The sequence below is a fragment of the Otolemur garnettii genome, unplaced genomic scaffold (genome assembly GCF_000181295.1).
Source record: "Otolemur garnettii isolate 467f Iridium unplaced genomic scaffold, OtoGar3 scaffold00008, whole genome shotgun sequence".
NCBI classification, from domain to species: domain Eukaryota; kingdom Metazoa; phylum Chordata; class Mammalia; order Primates; family Galagidae; genus Otolemur; species Otolemur garnettii.
Window position 1 is genome coordinate 10,969,574 of NW_003852403.1, and position 23,916 is coordinate 10,993,489.

Sequence of the window (23,916 nt, forward strand, 5' to 3'; positions counted from 1 at the left end):
AAAGAAAGAAAAAGGCTTGGTGCCTGTAGCTCAGCAGCTAGGGTACCAGACACATACACCATACACTGGAGCCTAGAGCTGGAGCTGGCAGGTTCGAACCCAGCCCGGACCCGCCAAACAACAATGAGAACTACAACCAAAAAACGGCCAGAAATTGTGTGGCGAGCACCTGTAGTTCCAGCTACTTGGGAGGCTGAGGCAAGAAAATTGCTTAAGCCCAAGAGTTTGAGGTTGCTGTGAGCTGTGATGATACAGCACTCTACCTAGGGTGACAGTGAGACTCTATCTCAAAAAAAAAAAAAGGTAACCTTTCCTACAAAGATTTAATTTTTTTTAAAAGTAAAGTTTAAACAAACTTCCTGTGGTTTGAGGTTTGGTGGTAGTTTGCTCTATCACTGTGCAAAGTTTTAAATAGTTATGGAGAATGACATACCAGAGGGGAAATACAAATGAGAAGGAAAATATATCTGAGAGGCATAAATGCAGGATATATATAGGAGAGAAAAAATAGGATACAAGATATATAGGAGAGAAAAATTTAGGTAAGCAGACAAATCATAATGGTTTACAAGGGTTACAAACAATATCAGCAGCTATGACATTTTTAAAGGTACAACAATCTGTAGAGAAGTATTCGTATGTTGTGTGTTCATTAAATACTTAAATTCTGGATAAAATATGAAGCTAAGCTTCTAATAAACCTAACAAACCTAACAAAGGACTGTTGTTTCCGGAAAGAATAGCCACTTACTTGTGGTAGGACAATGCTGCTGACTTTTCAAACATGCTGACCATTTTGCTTTCGGTTGCTTATTTTATTAATAGAACAGAACTAAGCCTGAACTCTGATGAGAAAAATTCCCTCAGTTTCCGGAGATAGACTATTAGAAATGACTAGTAACAGCTGAAAAGACTGAAATATGACATATAATAATGATGTTTTCACTCTCTTAAATAAATGTACACATTTAATTAAAATGACACGCACATATATTCTGCCCATCTCCTTAGCACAAATACATTTTACCACTGTAGGGTTTTTGCTCATGATTAAGTACAGTTCATACTTAATAAAGATAAGAGGAAAACACATTCACTCCATCATCTTAAAAGCGGAATCTTATGCATATACTACATGTTTTTTGAAAAGAAGGCTTTCTTCAAGGTGGTATAAGGAATAAATTAAGAATAAGATTCCATGGTTGTTTCCTACCAATCCTGCGCCATAAATTTTGTTATGAAGAGTTTTGGTAATTTAATCAAAGAAACCTTTCTTATAAAAATGGCAATTAAAATTGCCAAATATAAAACATAAATCTCTACAGATTTGTGCAACTCTTTTCTATTCATCTCCATATTCTCCGTCCATACAAAATCTCTTTGTGTCTCACTCTGGGATCACTGTCAGTAAGCACCTCGTCTACATTTCTTCCTAGGCCTTCAGGAGCCATTGCTTGCCCACATAGCTGATTTCCAACTAGTATAAAAACTTTCCTCAAAACCTCAACTTTATCTTCCCCAAAGCTCGGTATTTCTAGTTGTACAGTATTTCCCTTCCCCCTACCCCACCACAGGTTCTTCTCTTATGCTCAACAATGAACTTACAAGGAATTTTAGAATATGACAGAGCTATCTGTGACCTTGAGCAGGTGAATAAATCTCTGTAAGTCTACACTATGTTATTTACAGAACTAAGAAAATATTCCCCTGAAAAGATGTTGGGAGCTAAATATGCTAAAATTAGTGTAAAAATTTTTGAAGACGAAGAGGATATTTACATGGTCTCAAAGTATCTTTCCCTAATTATTCATTAAAAAGAAAAAATAGTAATGTTACAATGGAGAATACTGACCGACATCCCCTTAACCCAGGGACCGATTTAGTGATGCTAACGTTAGTGGATGAAATAGGATATGTGCATCGTTCCAAAGTATCTGCTCCAAGATATTTATGAATTACAATGGGAAAGTAGTAACTTGACAAAGAATTAATCAACAAACAATACTCATTAACCTAGTAATCAGGTTAACATCACCATCAATAAGACATTACAACACTGTGTACCGCCCTGATATGATGCACTGAAAAGGGCACATTGCTTCTGTGGTTTTCCTGCCCAAGGTGAGGAAGCTCAACTCGATCATGAGAAAACATAAGATAAACTTAGATGGAGGGACAGTCTGCAAAATGACTGACCAGTTCTCTTCAAAGGCATCAAGGTCATGACCCACAAGGGTGAGAAAATGTCAGAGTCAAAGAGACTAAGGAGACATGACAAAGAAATGCAATGTTGAACAGAAAAAGGAACTTAGAGGAAAAACTGGTCGGATCGGATTAAGGCCTGTATTTCTGTTGGCATTGTACCAATGTGAATTTCCTGGTTTTGGTCTTTATATTTCGGTGATGTAAGACATTAACTTTAGGGGAAGCTGGATGAAGAGTGCCTTCTGTACTATTTTTTCAATTTTTCTAAGACTAAGTTTATTTTAAAATAAAAAGTTAAAATAGTTGTTATGAGAATGAAAGAAGATAGGGAAGTGAAAGAGCTTAATGCGATAGTTAGTACAGGCTAAGAACTTAATAAATATTAATTTATTTCCTCCATTACTCTCATTTTTTTTGGAGACTATGTCACCCTCAGTAGAGTGCCACGGTGTCACAGCTCACAGCAACCTCCAACTCTTGGGCTTACATGATTTTCTTGCCTCAGCCTCCAAGTAGCTGGGACTATAGGTGCCTGCCACAATGCCCGGCTATTTTTTTTGTTGGTGGTGCAGTTCCTTAGCTGTTGTTTTGCTGGCCTGGCCCAGGTTTGAACCCATCACCCTTGATGTATGTGGCTGGCGCTATAACCACTATGCTACGGGTGCCAAGCCATCATTACTCATTTTAATATTCCCTAAAACTATCACATCCCTAGGTTGCTCTAAAATCTCTAGAAAGGGCCTCAAGAATTTTGAGTATTGATAATTCAAATTCAGTATCCAATAAAGGAGGAGAAAAATAAAGAGAGAAGTATAAGCAGAAAACTCAGACAATTGAGCTACGAGCCATATAGATAGCTCGAAAGTGCTCATGAAATCTTCATTTCTCTAGACAGTAGGTACTATTATTATACCTAGAAGCCACGTATACCGCTAGCAGGGGTGACCAACTTGTGGGCCTACATGCCGATTTTGTGAGGTCTTTTTTGCTTATTGGTGATGCTGGGGAACATGAGAAGTATGCACGAACCATTCTTCCTAATCAGCTTTTATTACTGTTTGTATATTTAATGTATAGGCCAAGACAATTCTTCTTCCAATTGTGGCAAAACAAACAAACAAACAAACAAATAAAAAAAAAAAACAGTTGGACACCCTGCAAATATTCATTAAATCTTAACTACTCTAGGCACCAGGTACTTTCACAATATCCAATTTTATAGATGAAGAAACCGAGTCACAGAGTGGTAAGTAACTTGCCTAAGGTCACAAATGTAAGTAGCAGAGCCAAGACTAGCACCCACAAAGTCTGACTTCAGGAACTATAGTCTTAACTGCTATTCTTTGCTATCTATAGGTCATATTGCTACTGTGAATTCTGTCAATGTGCCTTTTGCAGTTGTTATCACAAAACCATTGCATGTTCATCCTAAATCATTTTTCTGCAACATGCACAAGTCATTCCGGATTTTGTATTTAAGTTTGCCATTTTTTTGTAATTATTCTGGCTTGCATTTTACTCCAGTGAATATCACTTTTTGAGTTTCAAGATATTTCTCATTTTTCAAGGTCATTTTGAAACCTAATCTCCTTTTCCAATATATTAGAATGTGAGAGAGAAAGCAGTGCCCAGTTTACAGTCAAGGGTACTACACAGAGGGAGCCGAGCTCTGGTTTTGGCTCCATTTATGTATATAACCTTGAATAAGCTATATGTCCTATTTTCTTTAAGTGTTGAACTGATATGGCAATACATGCCCTACCTTCCTGAGTTTGTGTGACTACTAAATATATTAATGATACGTTGGGAAAGATTTGATAAAATGTGAAGTATTTTATAAATATAAATTTATGCTTTTATTGTTATTCATGCTCATCGTATAACTTAAATTTAGCATTGTCTTCCAAATTAAAGAATATACTCTGCTCATTCCATTTTTACCAAGCTGGTGATACAAACGTGAAACAATCCTGTCACAATTTACTTCCTTCTCAGAAAGCCAATTGTGGTCTTCCCACACATTTAATCACCTCGCCACACCGTTTTCTGTTTTGTTTCCCAAACAGAAACTCCTGTAATAGTTGTGCTGACTGTATGATGTTATGATGTGCAGTCTCCCACCTGAACACATGCTCCCTCCTCACATACTCCATGCTAGTCACAGTGGCCTCTGTCACTTCCTGAAGTACATACTGTGTTTCCTCGAAAATAAGACACTGTCTTATATTTATTTTTTCTCAAGAAGACACACTAGGGCTTATATTCAGGGGATGTCTTATTTTTGTTAAGTATAATACAACAATCTACATTTAGTCAAATACAGTTAAGTCTTCTTCTGGATCCTGATGGGGGAGCCGACCTTGTTGGTGGGGCTGGCGCTAGTGATGCATGAACTCCTTTCCCCTAGACGTTCGCACGTGCACAATAGGATGCCTGTGACTGCGGTCACCACACGTGCACCGACTCAGAGAAAGGAGCTGTGGCAGATAAAGGGCATTCCAGTCTTCCTTACCGCTCCGCACTGAAATGCACAGCCACGCCCATCACTAGGTCTTATTATGGGGCAGGGCTTATATTTAACAAATACATAAAAATCCTGCTAGGGCTTATTTTTTGGTAGGTCTTTTTCCAGGGAAACACGGCAGTACATTATTTTCTCCTTGGTTTGGAAACTCTTGTGCTCTTGTTCCCTTTGTTTGAAATTTGTTTCCCTGGTTAGTTTTTTTCTGTCATTACTAGAAACTTGTACTTTTCAGGGTTTACTTTCTCAGAATCATTCCATGGCCATCATATCCAAAATATCAATAGGAACCCTTTCCACCTTCTTTTTCACAATATACTCCCTGGTCATTTCCACCTTGTTTACCTCCATTCTCCCCTGTCAGAATGGTGGGCACATAGTAAGTGCTCAGTAAATATTTGTTGAATAAATAAATAATTAAATGAAGAGCATTAGAAGACTATCCTTCCCCCCCACCCAATAGAACTATTTTAAAATTGTCTACATTGGGGGTCTAGGAATCTATAAAAGCAGTACTGTACTATCTTAGCCAGCAGAACCTGATTTAGTGTCTTATTCTCAGAAACTCTGAAATTCTGAGTGATCATTCACCGTATTCTTTATATTTATGAAGAACATAGGAACCTTAGAATCACCTTAGAGAACTTTGTGGGAATCAATTATTCTTGAATATTCTCTGCAGACTTTCTATCTGGTGCTAATCAACTGAACTTTAAGATATACATGTTCTATATCTGCACTATACAATAAAACAGTCATTAGCTACATTGAAATGGGCCAAGGGTGACTGAGAGATTGAAGTTGAAATTTTCTTTCATTTTAATTAATCTTAATTTCAATGGCTATGTGTGACTGGTAGATGCTGTGTCAGTACAACTCTATGCTTTTTTCTCTCAGCACAGAGTCCTTTGTCGGTCAGAGAAAGACTCCAAGTCTGGGATCTTCTAGATCGGCGGTTCTCAACCCGTGGGTTGTGACATTTAATACAGGAACTGTATTAAAGGGTCGTAGCATTAGGAAGGTTGAGAACCACTGTTCTAGATGGTCAGGGGCTATGGAGGAAGTAAGAAAAAGGAGAAGGATTGTTTTGTTTCTTCTATATGAACAGAAGTATTGTATCCCAAAATTTAAGATAAAAAAATTAAAATTTGTTGCTTGGAGTAAAACTGAATAAATATGCCAGGAGGATATGAATTCTGTTCATCATTTGGCATTGAGCTGTTGCAGAGACAATGTGATTTAGAGAGTATCTATATTTAGGTTTGGGGGGTATTTTCTTCCCCTTAATTTAAACCAATTTTCAGTAGTTTTTAAGGATCTTATTTTTATTTGTTTTAGAAATATGAACCTTAATTGGTTCAGCTCAAGAAAAGGTAGATTTAAAAACACATCACAGTCTGAACTGATTTTCTAGAATAATAAAAGGCCACACGAAACTTTTTACTCCAAGAATTGTCATTTTAAATTCTTAGCAGGCCTGTCATTTAAATCAGGCACTATGCAATTTTCCATCACCTATATAAAAAAAATCCTCTCTCTTCTGCTTTGTGCTCTGCCCAGCTCCAGTTTTTATCTCATTCTCCAGTGCCCTCCTAAGCTGCTGCTTCTCACTGAAAATGGTGCAGTTCATTTTAACGATTAAAGATTTTTTTTAAAAAAAATAAAGATTATCTAAAATTTGCAGAGAAGTGAACCAAAATATCATAAACAATGCCACTGAGGATACTTCCTGATGAATAAGCACTGGTTATTTTTAGAGGCATTCGGATTGGTCTGTCAGCAGACAGATCACCAGTGGCAATACTCCGTGGCTCTGGGAACTGATTGGGATTTATAATAGAAAAGGAGGGCAGGACAGCAAGGCTAGTGGAAAGGAAAAAATGCTCACCTGTCCTTTCTTCTCATCTTTCCATTTCTCTCTTCTTGATGGTCCAAATTTAGAGGCAAAATTAAAGTAGGAGGGATAAAATGTAGATTTTTGTCTAGTTTATCATATCCTCGAGAGCATTAACACATTTCCCTACAGAAAACTGTTAAAGTCATTTATTCTTGTTTTATTCCTTACGAATACCACGTTCCAAACCTATGCTTTTTTATTTCTGTCTAACAGACTAAGGAAATTTTAATGGCACAAAATGTCTGAGTTTCTCTAGATAGCATTCTGTCTGGACTATCTTTTATTAACAATGTGGTGATCCCACTCATGGCTCATATATATTTCTGTAACGCTTGTAATGTTTTGGGGAACCCACGGAGGGACACATCAAGATACTATGTGCCTTGTCTAGCAAATCATTGTCAACATTACTGACAGAGGAATTCTGCTCTGTCAGGAGGTAATAAGGTATATGATTATCAACATCATTTTGTTTATATGCTCTAATCAATTATGGCAGATTTGTGGCAAAAAGAAACAATTCCAGAATCAATAAGCAAGAACTAATGAAAAGGTTAATACAGTGCTGGTTAGTAGAAAAGAGAAAAAATAAGCTGTTGGTAAGACTGAATGTAAACCAGGCATATTCAAAGCAAGTAGCTCAACGGGACAATAAAATTATGAATTATATACAAGCTTAATAAACTATTTTTTAAAACTATTATCTAGGTACTGTAGGATCATGATCATTTGTTATACAACATGTTAAACTTCCAAGTATCTGCAAAATTTGTTATTTTATAGACCCTATATATTTTTTTTTCTTTTTTTTTTTTTGAGATAGAGTCTCACTATGCCACCCTTGGTAGAGTGCCAGGGCATCACAGCTCACAGCAACCTCAAACTCTTGGGCTTAAGTGATTCTCTTGCTTCAGCCTCTCAAATAGCTGGGACTACAGGTACCTGCCACAATGTCCAGCTATTTTTTTGGTTGCAGTTGTCACTGTTGTTTAGTAGAACTGGGCTGGGCTCGAACCTGCCAGCCTTGTTGTATGTGGCTGGCACCCTACTCACTGAGCTATGGGCGCCAAGTCCAAAATATATATTTTTATGGTAACATATAATAGTAAGCTGACAAGATATAAATTTATATTCTATAAGCTTTTATCTATGGAGATTTTGATGAATCAACAAATATATCAATATTAATTTTTACTATTAAAACTTAAAATCAGTAAAACTTTAAAAAAATGACTGAAAACTTTTCGTTATATGTAAATATATATATACATATACATATACAATAAATTTATTATTAGTTTTTTGAGATAGGAATCTCACTCTGTTTGCTCAGGCTCGAGTGCTGTGGCATCAGCCTAGCCCACGGTAACTCAAACGTCCAGGTTCAACCAATTCTTCTGCTTCAGTCTCCCTAGCAGCTGGGACTATATATCCATAAGGCCCGGCTAATTTTTCTATTTTTAGTAGAGACGAGTCTCCCCCTTACTCAGGCTGGTCTCAAACTCCTGACTGTAAGCAATCCTCCTGCCTTGACCTCACAGAGTACTAAGACTACAGGAGTGAGTACCATGCCCAGCCTATACATATACATATATATACACACATACATACATGTATACATATATATGTGTGTATATATATATATTTAGAGAGAGAGAGATTTTTTCAAAATAGGGTCTCACTCTGTTGCCCAGACTGGAGTGCACTGACATTATCAAGGCTCACTGCAACCTCAAACTCCTGGACTCAAGCAATCCTCTTGCCCTAGAATCTTGAGTAGTTGGAACTGGGACTATAGGCACGTGCCATCACATCTGGTTATTTTTGTATTTTTGTAAAGACAGGTCTTACTATGTTGCTCAGGCTAGTCTCAAACTCTAGGCCTCAAGCAATCTTCCCACCTCGGCTTCCCAAAATCCTTGGATTATAGGCATGAGCCACCATGCCCAGCTTGACTTTTCTTTTTTTTTTTTTGAGACAGAGTTTTACTTTGTTGCCCCTGGCAGAGTGCTGTGACATCATAGCTCATAGCAACCTCAGACTCCTGGGCTGAAGCGATTCTCCTGCCTAAGCCTCCAGAGTAGCTGGGATTACAGGCACCTGCCACAATACCGGGCTACTTTTAGGGGCGGGGTCTCGCTCTTGCTCAGGCTGGTTTCCAACTCCTGAGCTCAGGTTATCTGTCTACCTTGGCCTCCGGGACAGGTGAAAGCCACTGTGCCCGGCCTCCAGCTTGACTTTTCTTTATAGTTTCTGATTAACTGCCATGTGAATTATAAACTATTTTTCAAGTTTTCACATTACTAATTTTCAAGTTTTTATATTACTTTTTTAATTGATGTATGTTTGATTTTTGAAGTTTTTTTTGGAGACAGAGCCTCAAGCTGTCGCCCTGGGTAGAGTGCCATGGCACCACAGCTCACAGCAACCTCCAACTCCTGGGCTCAAGCGAGTCTTCTGCCTCAGCCTCCCAAGTAGCTGGGACTACAGGCACCCGCCACAACACCTGGCTATTTTTTGGTTGCAGCCGTCATTGTTGTTTGGTGGTCCGGGCTGGATTTGAACCCGTCAGCTCAGGTGTATGTGGGTAGTGCCTTAGCCGCTTGAGCCACAGGCGCAGAGCCTATTTTTGAAGTTTTGTAATAAAACACTGGCCCCAAGAAAAAATTTCTTTTTCTGAGTGTGGCAGTCAATGTATTAAACTGAATATTTTCCTGTTTAGGAAAATTTAGTCACCAGTTTGGTACAAATTAGGGGAAAATCCTTGTAAATCCTTTTTTTACATGTGACTCAACCCTAGAGTTTCACCAGCATCTGGTAGAACAAACAATGCAAACTTCCACGAAACTATCACACTTCCCAATAATTCAGTATTCTATGGCAGGGTTTCCTGCCCTGAAATAGTTTTTTCACAGAATCTTGGGAGTTGAGTACTTATCCCACATGCTCGTTCTCCTCCTCTATGAAGAGGCAGCTCTCTCTGGTCTGTCGAGTCCCATGATACGATATGCACGTGTCTCACTTTGTTGCTCAATAATGAATCCACATTTACTACATTTAAGTAACAGTTACATTACAAATTCATACAACACCTTTCTCTAAAAAGTTCAAAGTGAGCTTACTAATACTAGCTAATCAATGCTCACAGCTGCTGTAGACGAGAGACAATTCTGAGAATGCAAATAAGGAGGGATTTCTGATATTTCACAGCTCTAGTTGAGATTGAATTTTTAAAAACTATCGTACAACATTTTAAGTTGCTGTACAGAACAGAGCATTCCACATGGTTCTGGCTCAATAGATAGCATAGTCATACAAGCCTCATAAACTCAGTTATTTCTCTGTCACTTAACCTGGGTTCCTATTAGTGTTTCTAACAATCAATTGGAATGTGGATATAATACAAAATAAGAAACACCGTCTTGACTGTTGTCTCAGTTTTGCCAACAACTACGTGGAATTTTGAATCTTAATAGGATCATTACTTGTATCAGGAAAATAAAACCAGAACCTGGAAATTAAATGTTATTGGTATTTTATTTCAGAAAACTTATATATATTTTATGCCATCAAAAAGGGGGGGGGGAAGAGTAGAAAAAATAGGTCCAAACAGGAAGTCTACATGAGCAGGATTTAAATTAATCAGTTCCCAGCAACTGTTAAGCACCACCTTTTGGAAATTAATTTGCATAATGAAAATCTACATGTGATAGGGTTGAAATTATTGAAACGACATTATATTTCATTATTTAGTCTTGCTCCACCACTGCTTCAGCAGTGAATCCTTATGAAATGTAATGCAGCTAATGAGGTAGCTTTTTAACTGAACAAACTGACAGGCCCCATATCTGCAGAGGCAGCTTGAAACCGTGCCCAACCTCTTGGCTTCCCAAGAGGCTTTTCAAAATTCAATAAATAACATCTGTAGGCGATGTTGGGTGCAGACCTAGCAGAGTGCGTCATAACACTGTGCTGGCAGAACAAAGAAACCATGACGACTGCCAAGTTTCCATGGCAACTGCTGCGAGGCTCTGAGAGTATAATAGCACATCAATCACTGTCCAAAAGAACTTCATTATCAGCTAGAAAAAACCTTTAGGATCTGTTTAGTGTGCAATTGTGGGTTAACTCACCTCAAAGCCTTGCTCTCTAGCAAAAGTGGCAGCTTCCTGAAATAAAAAAAAAAGAACAGTTAATTACAAAGTGCTAGGTAATGAAGAAATAATCCATTTTTGAAACTCATTCAAACAGTCTTCTTTTTACACAATTATCTCAATATACCCACACAGTTCAATTTTTATTCTTACACCAATAAAGATTTCTTTCTTCCTGTGGAATAAGAAAAAAAAGGCAGCATAATGTCAACACACTTCACAAGTTGGAATAAAGAAGATGTAGGGTATGTTTTTACTGTAGCTGCCACAGTGAGTTCAGGTGTTCTGACCTTAGTAAAGAAAGACAATCATCTGAAACCTAAGGAACGTGCTGCTGGTCATGTTTTTAATTAAAACAATACCTTTCCAAAAGCTCTTTTATATAGAAGAATGTCTGTTAATAAACATACAGATTCAGAATAATCACTATTTTATAATCCTCATGATGAAATTTATTACAGACAGGGATCATCAATTCATGTTTAATTCCTTGGGTGACAGGGAATCAAAGTATCAACAGATTATATGCTGGTCACGGGGAGCAAAGTATAACTTTATAATGGAAGGATCAAGCTGTCATCACTTTAACCCAATGATCAATGCTATCACTTATCATCCCTAATAATGGGATCACCAAGTATTCTGTGCCTTCTGTTATAATGCAGTATGAAGTTCACAGCATCGCCTATAAAGTATTCTGATCAAAAAAATTATAACATGAATTAATCAAAATTCTACTCCTATATTAACCTACAGTCTACAAGCATTACAGAGATGGGGGAACATGTTCAAGGGTACCCTGAGAAAGCAATTGGAGAAATCCATCAGGAAGGACATTCTACAGGACCACCTTAGTCTCTTTAGCAAGTCATTATCATGATATAATGGGAAGGGGAAAACGACCAAGAGCAATGTATGGACCTTAATTGGATTCTGTTTTGAACAAACCAGCTATAAAAGACATTTTGTGGCCAACTGGAGAAATTTGAATATGAAATGGAAATTAGATAATATTAGGAATTATTCTTTTGAAAGGGAAAATGTCCTTAACTTTTAGAAATGTACCCTGAAGTATCTAGGGATGAAATGCCATCATTTATGTAATTTAGTAGGTCACTATGAAAGTCTTGAGACAGACTGTGTTTTGGTCCATTATTTCCCTCCTAAGAAACATAGTCAACACGTTCTTTTCAGATTCACCCATGCAAGTTTCAACTTGCTCAGCCGTATGGGTTTTGCTGGGAGGGCTTCAGTTGTTTCTGTCCATGTGGATTTTACATTTCTTTTATTTTTTTTGAGACAGAGTCTCACTATGTCACCCTGGGTAGAGTGCTGTGGCATCACAGCTCACAGCAACCTTGAACTCTTGGACTTAAGTGATTCTCTTGCTTGGGTCTCCCAAGTAGCTGGGACTACAGGTGCCTGCCACAATGCCTGGCTATTTTTGTTGTTGTTGTTGTTGTTGCAGTTGTCATTGTTGTTTAACTGGCCTGGGCTGGATTCAACCCCCCCAGCCTGGGTGTATGTGGCCAATGCCCTACCCACTGAGGTATGGGCACTGCTGATTTTACATTTCTTGATTGCTGTGTATTTCAAAACTTTTTTAATGATCCACATGCTTTAGAATAATTCAGGAAAAAATTAAAGAGAAACTAAAATGGCAAAATGTTAATGACTTTCAAATCTAGGTACAGGATATATATATACATACATGTATATATATATGTGAGGGTTCAGAATTGTTACTTTTTTGCATGTTTAAAAATTTTTATAATTAACAGTCAAAAAATCTCTCATTTCCCTTTACTGGAAGATGACAGGGTAACAAAAGTTGAACACTAAAAAACATATATGGTTAATTTTTTTTTAACAGACAAAGTTCTACTAGTAAATAGATTTTAAATATTTTAAAGGCACAATCTGATAAGCATTATTTTATACTCCAATCCCTTCACAATATGTTATCAAATGATAAAGACACATCTGCGTAACCAAATCCTTCCCTTCGCTTTGTGAACATATTTTAATTTTAGGATGGTAAGAAAATGGAGGCAATATTACTTTTCAACTCTACTTCCCTCTTGAAAATGAAAAAAATTGCAGACAACTGTCAAGAGCCTCTACATCTTAACTTACATTCCTCCAAAATTATCTTTGCCAAGAGATATTAATAGAAGGATGGGATTTGAGCCTGACTAGTGAGCGGATCCAACTCAACTAAAACGGCTGCTGCACCAAACCATGTAAGGCAGAAAGTACAGTCAACGTCTCTAGCACAAATTTGAGTATTAGCTACATCGTGAGGACAATGTTGAGTACCAAAAAAATACATATACACACAATTATGGTCCGATATACTAATAACATACAGATTTAGAGAACATTTTGAGGGTTTAGAAAGGTCAAAACGCACAATCACACGGAGCACGGAGGTTCACAGAAGATGACAAGCTGCAAGTACAATTCCTCAGGCTGCTCACTGCAGAAATACAAGCCTGACCAAGTGAGCCTTAGTTGATATAAACCCCTTCCCCCCCTGAGAAAAGAAAAGAAAAAGTAATTGATTTGTGATCTTGACACTGGTGCAAGCAAGGTTAGCCTCTTGACAATTTACTTACAACAAAACTGTGTACATCACATAGTCAATAATATTTGCAGGCCAGAATCTCAAGGAAAAGGATGAAGTTCACAACAAGATATCAATGCAAAGTTTTCCAAGCTGTCATAACCAAGCCAATTCTTATATGAAAGAAACCAGCAGAAAAGCTCTGCTAGAACTACTTACTCATCTGGAACTTCAACAGAGGTATGAAAGAACCCCAGAGGAGGCTGGGTGCAGTGGCTCATGCTTGGAATCCTACCACTCTGGGAGGCCCAGGTGGGTGAACTGCCTGAGACCAGCCTGAGCAAGTGTGAGACCCTGTCTCTAAAAATAGTCGGGCATTGTGACAGGAGCCTGTAGTCCCAGTTACTTAGGAGTCTGAGGCAAGAGAATCGCTTGAGCCCAAGAGTTTGAGGTTGCTGTGAGCTATGATGCTACAGTACTCTACTGTGGGCGACAAAGTGAGACTATCTCAAAAGGACTGTAAGACAAAGTTAAAATGAAGAATCTGTAGGACTAACATCGCACCAAGACATAAGTAATCAAAATTTACATGCAGTAATTAAACTTTTTTTGAATGTCCAGTTTTACTCATACAAATGTAGTAAGAAATTAACTCTGATCTGTTATGGTATAGAACTAATTGTAGGAAGACAGGCCCTACGATGCGTCCATGTCTGTAAATTAATCCAAGTATCAGCATATTTCTGACTGAGGAAGGATGTACTTAAGAAAAGTCAATGCAATTTTCTCTCTTAGTGCCCCTTCACACAGGTTTGCGAGCTGTGCCCTATCACTAGCAAAGCTAAGCACTTGTTCTGTGGCTTAAAATGATCTTATCTTCTGACTTCCTCCTCCCGTCTTTTGATCTTGAGCTGGTGCCCCAAGTCACTCCATTAGAGAAGGCAGCTGGCTCACATCACTGCAATCTTTCCCACAGCTAACCTCTGATCTGAAGGTGTTTGTAGATACAATGATGGAACAACATTTATTTTTCCCTCTCAGCAAAACAAACAAAACAACACAGGGGAATAGTTTGACCCAGTAAGAATTTTAAGCAGAATTTTACTTGTCGGATGCACTGCATGAAGGGACAGAAAGAAAAGGCATTAGGTCAGAGAACAAGGAAGAAAGAATGGGCATAGATGGTGGGCAGAAGGGTAAGGCAGGTTCCAAATATCAGGGGTAATTCCAAGTGAACTGATCGCACTAAATTGAAAAGGACTTTTTAGTGCGCTTTTGCAGGAAAAGTGAGAAAAGAAAACAAGCAAGTCCCCATCTGTGCTGCCCCAGGGCGCCTCGTACTGAGTTTCACAAATCTAATGAAGCAGTCAGGTTAAAATCTAACCGCAGAGTGGATGTGACATGTGGAGAACAGCTCGGGTTAGAATAGAGAAGCAGGGCGGTTCCTAATGCAGGTGATTATCCATGTGATAATCATTATATTTACAGGCTTTCCATTTTAGATCTGACATCAAAAATCACAAAGGAGGAGGGATTAAGGAAATAAACAACCGACACAGAGGCTTTCCTGCTCCCCTGAGATTATAGCACTTTCATTCATGCATGACAAGCAACAAAAGCAAAACCAAACAGACCAGGAAAGAGTATTTCTGAGAAGGCTGGATTTCACATTAACACTCTTTCCATTTTGATAACTTTCACTATTATTCAGTTTCTCAGTCAGGTCACATTTTCAGAATCAGTTCTCATTGTTGTCTATGCTATAATACAGTATCATTTTTGGTTTACAATGAATGATACTCACATATGTCTTTTACAACAACAGAGTCATTTTCTCCTTCCTGGAATTGAGTGTTGTGAATAAAAGGACGTATAATTAAAGTCTTAGACTCTCATCTGTACCAGGCCACTTAGGATTTATGGTAGGCTTGCTGCTTCACCAGCCAAGCTAAAAGGGTACTGGTAGAACAACCATCAAATATGGTTTTTGAATGGAGGTTTAAAAAAAGGCTGAAATTCACAGTTAATGAAAATTATGGAATACTTACATTAAGAGCTATTTAAAGGGATTAGCAAGCCACTATTAAAAAGCACAATCCTCAGATTTTACAGGAAAGAAAAGAGAAACTCACATGTATGTTTGTGTGTATCAAAGGCAACTATTTTCTTGTATATTTTGATGAATACTCAAGTTCTCATTTATAAAAAACTATCTGTGATCAATATTAAACTAAACCCGTAACTTGCCCATACTTCATTCAATTCCAATTATTTGTAACTAGTTATATAGCAATACTGTACAATGATTTCTGTACAATGACAAGCCCAGGGGGAATGGAATCACCAGACCAGTTCTGCTTTTTCACTTTCCTTGCTCATCTTTCCATCCAAAAAATATTTCCCTTCTAAGTACAGTTTTAGACTACCTGCTTCTGAGGTATGTCACTATGATAGCTGTTGCAGACCTTATAAGGTATTAGACTTTGACACAATGACACCTGAAACAGTAGTACTGTGACTCCTAAACAGTGTGGTACGGATGAGAGTCTAAGACAAGATGGTATCTTCCTTTATGTATGTATATAATAAAAACTCATATATTTGTATATAACTTTTAGAGATACAATGTTTTCTCTGAATGGCTTTGAATGAAATACTTTGTATTCAAAGTATTCGTCAGGAGCCAGTTACAGCCAAATCGAAAGAATAGAGGGCTTGGAATCAAAAGACTTACATTAAGGTCCCAGCTCTACAGCTTATTTGATATGTAATCTTGAGCAAGTTACTCGTGTATCAGTTTCTTTACCAAGAAAATTGGGGTTAACAATATCCATTTCACTGGATTGTTGCTAGGAATAAATAAAATAAAATACTTTATGTCAAACTGTAAAGTCATTTTGCCTACTGAAGTTCTTGGTAAGATCCCAGGATTGTTTAAACAAATGAGTGCCAGAGCATCCAAAGTACATTCAATGATTTTTGATTATGTGTAGTAGGCCAAAATAACTCCCAATGATCCCTGATCCAGATATTCGAACTCCAATACAATCTTCTCGACAGAAGTGTGGACTGGGACCTCATGACTTGTTTCTAACAAATACTGTATATGACAGCATGTGACAAAAGTGAAGGCATGTTTTGTTCATTCTCTGATCCCATGCCTTCTCTCTCTGAGCCCTCACTCTAGGAGAAATCAGTTGCTGTATTGTGAGGACCCCTATGGAGAGCCATGACCCAAAACCAGTGAGGTGCTGAGGCTTGCCAACAGACCCAAGAGCGGATTCTCTCTCAGGTGAATAGCAAGATGACTACAAAACTGGCTTACACCTTGATCAAAGTCTTATGAGTCAGAAACACCAAGCCACATTGTGGCTGGATTCCCTATCCACTTTAAATATGAGAAATCTAAACCTTAAAGAAGTTGAATAACAAGAAAAATTTATATAATTTCTCATTCAAATTATGTTAATAAAAACATTAAAGCAAATGTGGTCAGTAGATCAATCACGGGGTCAACAAATTCCTCCAAAAAAATTTAGATACATGCTATCAAAATGTTCGGTATAGCTGATTATGGTTAACCATTTCTTCCACACATGTTAACTGAAAGATACTATCGTTCACGTGGAATTCATTTTTTTGGCATCAAGTTTATGTTTCAATTCACAGTGTCTTTTGTTATTCTGAATTAGTGATTACCTGCCTGAGACTATAGTAAGATTTTTAAGTACCACTAGAATCTTCAGGTAAGAATAATATTATTGACCCCAAGTCTAATACCACTGTGAGGTCTGCAACATGTAGCAATGGCATACCTCAAAGTAATTCTGAAATTTAACAATAAAGAACTAGTTGCTATTTATTTTTTTCACACCATATACAGTATAATACTTACGTTGCTTACGCCTCCAAATTCTTTCTCATGCTGTCCTTCAGACTATGAATTACCTTTTCTTTATTCCATCTACAAAATCACTTACATATTTTCTTATGATACTGCATTAGTATTACAGCATTTAAATTTTTTTACTATTTCTGAAAAGAACAGTTTTAATTTGTAAATACAGTAAGGCTGGAAAAAATTAGGCAAAATATGAATCTGGGAACCCCTTTTACAAATAAATTTCATTCACAAAAATATCTGTGCTGGGTATTCCAAAGAATATATCAAATAACTTTTTGGAGATTTTCAACCTGTGCTCTGACATTTATTACCATATGCTTCCTGTCTGCAGAATGCTGAATAAAAATATTATTTAACATTTACTGAGTGCCAAAAACTCTGTGGAGGCAACCAAAACATAAGACAAAAATAAGGTTTAGTTTATAAGAAACCTAACCTTTTTACAAAGTGATTTATTAGCTGAATTATCTATTCTAGCACGGAGAGTTGTTCATTCTTCCCTTTAAGCATGTTTAATTATGGTAACTAAAAAGAAATTAAGTTTAACAAGTGCTTCATCAAAATTTAAGATTGACAACTGCAACAACAACAACAACAAAAAAAATAGCAGGGCTTTGTGGTGAGTGTCTGTAGTCCTAGCTACTCTGAAGGCTGAGGCAAGAGAATTGCTTAAGCCCAAGAGTTAGAGGTTGCTGTGAGCTGTGATGCCCCAGCACTCTACTAAGGGTGACAAAGTGAGACTCTGTCTCAAAAAAAAAAAAAAAAGAAAATTATCAGGATAGTAGCACTCTTATTGAGTATGTTGTTTCTGTTTTTAATAAAATGAGAAGTATTTGACATAAAGGAGATCTCCAACAAATGTTAACTCTTTTCCTTTACCTCATTTGATACTCTCCAAAATCCTACAAATTGGTGTTATTTTCATTTCCAGGTAAAAATCTGAAGGTTCAGCAAGATTAGATTATGTCCAAGACCACACAGAGGCCAACTGTTATAGGTGACATTTGGATCTGAGGTTTTCTTAATGGTCTATGATGGTTTGCTACTGATGAACTCTTTTAGGTTTATATCTGAAAAAAATATTTATTTATTTATGTATTTATTTTTTGAGACAGAGTCTCATTTTGCCACCCCTTGGTAGAGTGCCATAGCATCACAGCTCACAGCAACCTCCAACCCTTGGGCTTAAGTGATTCTCTTGCCTCAGCCTCCCCAGTAGCTGGGATTACAGGCGCCCGCCACAACGTCTGGCTAATTTTTGTTGCATTTGTCACTGTTGTTTAGCAGGCCTGAGGTGGGTTCGAACCCGCCTCCCTTGGTACATGTGGCTGGCAATGTACCTACTGTGCTGCAGGTGCTGAGCCTGCTTTTATTTTTCAAAGACATTTTCATAAGTGTAGAATTCTAGGTTGCTAATTATTCTTTCTGTGCTCCAAGGTCTAGCTTGCACTGTTTCTGATGGAAGTTTGCTCTCATTCTTATCTTTGTTCCTCTGTATATGACGTATCTTTCTAAAGACTTTTTTCTTTGTCACTGATTTTATACAATTTGATTATGATGTGCCTTGATGTAGTTTTGTTTCTTTCTTTTGCTTTTGGTTTGTTGAGCTTCTTAGATTTGTGAATTTATAGAATTCATAGTTTTTATCAAATTTTGAATATTTCCAACCTTTATTTCTTCAACTATTGTTTCTGTCTTCCTTGCCTGCCCTAGGCTCCAAATCAGATCACCTGAAGTTGTCCCAAACTCTTGGGCTCAAGCTATCCTCCAGACCAGGTGTCCTCAAACTACAGCCTGCTAAGGACATTTATCCGGCCCACCGGGTGTTTTTGCTGCAGCTGCCTGTCCTGCTTAGCAGCTGACTTATCCCGGGGCCCGCAGTCCGGCCCTCCAATGGTCTGAGGGACAGTGAACTGGCCCCCTGTTTAAAAAGTCTGAGGACTTTTTAAAGTCCTGCTCTAGACTATCTTCAGACTCTTGAGTAGCTGGGACCACAGGAGATGCCTTATTTATTTTCTAAAAACAGCTTTCTCACTGAATGAATGGCAATTTTTGATTAGCTGCCAGACATTATGAATGTTTATGTTTTTAGGTATTAGATATTTTGTTTCATCATGTATTTTAGAGGTTTATTCTGAAATTCAGTTAGGTTACACAAAAATAGTTTAATTCTTTCCATGCTTGTTTAATTCTTGAAAATACATGAAATGGTTACATGAAAATAGTTTAATTCCTTCCAAGCTTTGCCAGGTGAGATGAGAGCAGCTTTTAATCTAGAGCTAATCTGGTCCCCTACTGACATAGTATCTTTTTGAGTACTAAAAAAGATGTCCCATGTATTAGGGATTTTCCCACTCTGGCTACTGGGGACGTAAATGATTATCAGCTTTATGTGAGTTCAGGCAATGTTCCTCCTGCTCCTTTCCAGTGGTTTTGTCTCTGGCCTTCAGTACTTTCCTTATATACTTATGCTGATCAGTACTCAGCACAAAATCAAGCTGAAAAATCAAGGGGAACGTTCTGCAGATATCCAGTGTGTGCGCTCTCTATGCAGCTCTCTTCTCTGGCACTCTCTCTTGCTTATTCTACCTACCTTGACCCTGATTCTCAGCTCTGTCTCAACTCAGCTGGAACACTGGGTTCTGGAAGGGATCTCCTTCCTGTACTACAGACTGGAAGCTATCCACGTAGAATGCTATGGCGATTGTAGAGATTCTTCATTTGTTTTCTTTCTCTTAGGGATCACTGGCTAGTGTTGTTGAACGTCTAAAAACTGTTGTTTTGGGGAGGCCAAGGTGGGAAAATCACTCGAGCTCAGGAGGTTGAGACCAGCCTGAGCAAGAGGAGACTTCCGCCAAAGCAACTGTGACTGTTTTGTATAGCTTGTGCAATTTTTGCCCTATGTAAGGAAGTAGGATACATTTGACCCTTCTTACTCCATGACTTTCAGCAGAAGTTCAGTGTAGATCCATCTATATATATCCTAAAGGATCCTGGCATACCAGTAAGTCTGTAATCTGTTACTTACTGCTCTAAAAGTTTACCTGCCAAGTCACAGACAAGACAGATTGACCAGATATATTAAATGTTTCACGTGCTATTCTTTATATTTTATCGTACAAAGGACACAGTTCCTGTTGTATGAAACCATAAATATTCTACTTCATGAGTATTCTGCATTTGAAATCCTCTAAAGAAATATTCTATTCAATTCTACCTACCTTTACTTTACATGCTCTATACTAACTGTCATTTTCTTGCTTTTGGTCTTACCAACCAGAAAGCTCCATACAGCTCAAACAATCTTTACATTGTTTTTTCCTAGTCCTCTCTTCCAACCAATAGAGGGCGCTATAATCAACATGCTATGTCAGGGCAGCAATGTGCAGCATGCTGGATGACTTCTGTCTGTCCCCTGTTTGCTTTGTTTCATTTTTTAAGACAGGGTCTTGCTCTTGCTCAGGCTGGTCTCCAATTCCTGAGCTCAAGCCATCCTCCCCACCTTAGCCTTGAAAGAGTGCTAAGATTACAGGCATGAGACAGTGCACCAGGTCAGCCACCTGTTTTTTATAAATAAAGTTTTAGCGGAACACAGTAAATGACTGTTTGTTCACACATTACCCATGGTTGTTTTTATGGGTCAACAGCAGAGTCTAAGTTGAATAGTTTGACAGAGACCACCCAACCTGGACTTGAAAAAGCTTGCTGACCCCTGCATTATGTTACACGTATAACTAGGATATTTGTAAGTTTCAAAATAGACTTTTTCTTCTTTACTGAGTTATCAGTGAATAACTAAAGGTTATATGGCAAGCAGTCTCTAGCCTACTAACCTTAAGATAAAATGTATTTCTTTTGACAGGCTTTATTTCCTTCATTTACTGGCAGAACAATCTAAAAACTAAATCACAAATATTTAAAAAAGAGCATTAAAAGGCAAGACAGATATCCAATTCTTATAAGTGTAGATACTTTTTCATGCAGGACATGAGAAGACTTCACTGCTCAATATTTAAAATCAGATTAAAAGAGGAAGGGGAGACCTTAATGGAAAGAAAGCAGTGTCCTTATTAAGTTACCTTTCTCGTAATTCCTTCCTCTCAGTTCACATGTGCACCAATGTCCTTCTGTTTTCCACATCCCATTATCCTTCCCCAATTGTGAAGGTATTAAAAATCACTGCCACTATAAACCATCTAGGGCAGGCATCCTCAAACTACGGCCTGTGGGTCACAGGCAGCCTGCCTAGGACATTTATCCGGCCCGCTGGGTATTTTTCCTGTTGCTGCCTGTCCTGCTTAGCAGTGGACTTGTCCCGGGGCCCGCAGTCCGGCCCTCCAACGGTCTGAGGAACAGTGAACTGGCCCTCCGTTTAAAAAGTTTGAGGACTCCTGATCTAGGGCTCCTCTATGGGCCTAACTTATTATATTCTGTTAAGTTTTGCAAATTTAATTCCTAGAAAATAAGACAAAACCAAAATGAAAACAAATGACATGTAAGAGAAAAGAGCAAGTATACAGGGTAGAGTTTTGGTCTTTTTCTTTAAACCTGCTACGAGTGAAGTGGTAAGGGTCTACGGCATGAGATGAGGCAGGCAAGATTGGTTTTAGAGAGAGAACAACTAGCATCTAGTTGTTTTCACTAGAACATATCACAAAAGCTCCATTATTCTTTGGGTCTTTTGAGGGGGAAGAAAGAATGGAATTAGGAAACCCAGTAATATTTACAGCCTAACATAGTACTAGATTAAATAAACAAGAAAATGTACAGGACTATATTGTAATTTACTAACATAACAAAATATGGTAAAAACAGACATGCCTCTAGTTCCCTACCTTTAGTAAAGGTAATTTCCCCCAGGGTCAGAATTTTTACATAGGGATAACATATTCCATCCCAATAATACCAATAACCAGTATTATTTTCTTCTTTCATGTCAGCGGACTCACAAAAATTGCATACAGAGCGTGTTGTAATGCTGCTATCGTAAAAACAAAGCTAATAGAAACAAACTTTTCACTATGGTCAGTGGGAAGTAGCAAGGACAGCTGTGGAAGTAAAAAAATTAAGCCCCAAAGCCCCTACAATTACAAAGAAGGAGAGAAAAATTTGGCCAGGTCGAGTGGCTCATGCCTGTAATTGTAGCTCTCTGGGAAGCTGAGGCAGGAGGATCACTTGAGTCCAGCAAAGACCAGCCTGAACAACACAGTGAAAATCTGTACCAGGAAAAAAAAAAAATTAACCAGGCATAGTGGCACTCCTGTAGGCTCAGCATCTCAGGAGGATTGCTGGAGCCTAGGAGTTTGAGGTTGCAGTGAGCTATGATATGATGATGCCACTTCACTCTAGCTTGGGTGACAGGGCAAGACCCTGTCTCCCTCCCCACCCAAAGGAGGGGGTGGCGCCTGTGGCAAAGGAGTAGGGCGCCGGCCCCATATGCTGGAGGTGGCGGGTTCAAACCTAGCCCCGGCGAGAAAAAAAAAAAAGAGAGAGAGAGAGATCCAACGTGAAAGCATGGCTCCCCTATGGAAAAGAAACAGGTTTTAAGAGATATTGAATATTTTGCATTTGATAATTAAATAGGAGCTATCATCTTAGTCTATAGCACGGGATCAAGAAATATACCTTTCTATTTCAGAATCTGATATAAAACATTATACAGCCATAGTACCTGCTTGTAGTATTCTGTAGTCTCTGTGACAGTGATTTTCAGCCCGTGTGCTGTGGCACAGCGGTGTGCTAAGAGAGGATCTTAGGTGTATCATGAAAAATCGTAAAGATCATTAATTACATTGTTTTACAAAGACGTTCAAAGCACAGTAAGTATATTCTTTTCTTTAACTTTTTTTTGATCAACATAATTTAAGTGTGCCATGGAAGTTCAACTATGGGTTCAAAAGTGCTGTGAGATAAAAAAGGTTGAAAAACACTGCTCTATGATAAAGAATGGGTTTTTGCTTGGATAGCAACACATTTGGAATTAAAGGTAATACAACATCGGGTATTAATCGTTACAAAATACTGGCATTTTTATTGTGCTGAACATCATAAGATAATCAGGCAAACAGAAGAGATGTATTTTTGCTAAGAGCCTTTTTGATTTATTGTACATAGTATTACAAATTCCAGCTATTCCTATCACCAATCTCAGCCTTTCTTTTTGACCTTTTTGGAACAGAGAAGAATTTCTGCATAGTGTAACATTTAGGAATATTTGTTTTAAGAAGTAAAAGAACTACTCATTTTCCTCTATTCTTTCCGAGTTTTAATTTCACTCCTCCTCCAGATTTCTGATCTCTGATGACTCTTCATTTCCTGGGTAAATATTTTCCCTCCTCAGGTCTTTGGTCAGCTTTCCCCACTTACTCCTGCACATCTAAGTTCTCTCTTTTGGATCTCCCAACTCTGTTGGATAATTTAATAGGTGAAAAATGAGACGTTGCTGATGTTTTAGAGTCTGAATTTTCCCACCCCCTCTTAGGAGAGGGGAACTCTCTTCTGTACCTTTTTGTTGCATATCTTTTTTCTTTTTCTTTTTCTTTTTTTTTTTTGAGACAGAGCCTCAAGCTGTCCCCCTGGGCAGAGTGCCCTGGCATTACAGCTCACAGCAACCTCCAACTCCTGGGCTCAAGCGAGTCTCCTGCCTCTGCCTCCCAAGTAGCTGGGACC

General features: G+C 38.1%; 1 protein-coding gene across 2 annotated transcripts in view; it reads right to left on the reverse strand.

Moving 5' to 3' along the window:
• The window catches only part of ADK (adenosine kinase), a 553,222-nt gene that overhangs the window by 106,210 nt on the left and 423,096 nt on the right, over positions 1-23,916 (reverse strand). For both annotated transcript variants that reach the window (XM_003783535.3, XM_023509646.1), the window contains exon 8: positions 10,757-10,792. In XM_003783535.3, the coding sequence (XP_003783583.1) occupies positions 10,757-10,792 (36 nt within the window). The remainder of the gene's footprint in view (positions 1-10,756; positions 10,793-23,916) is intronic.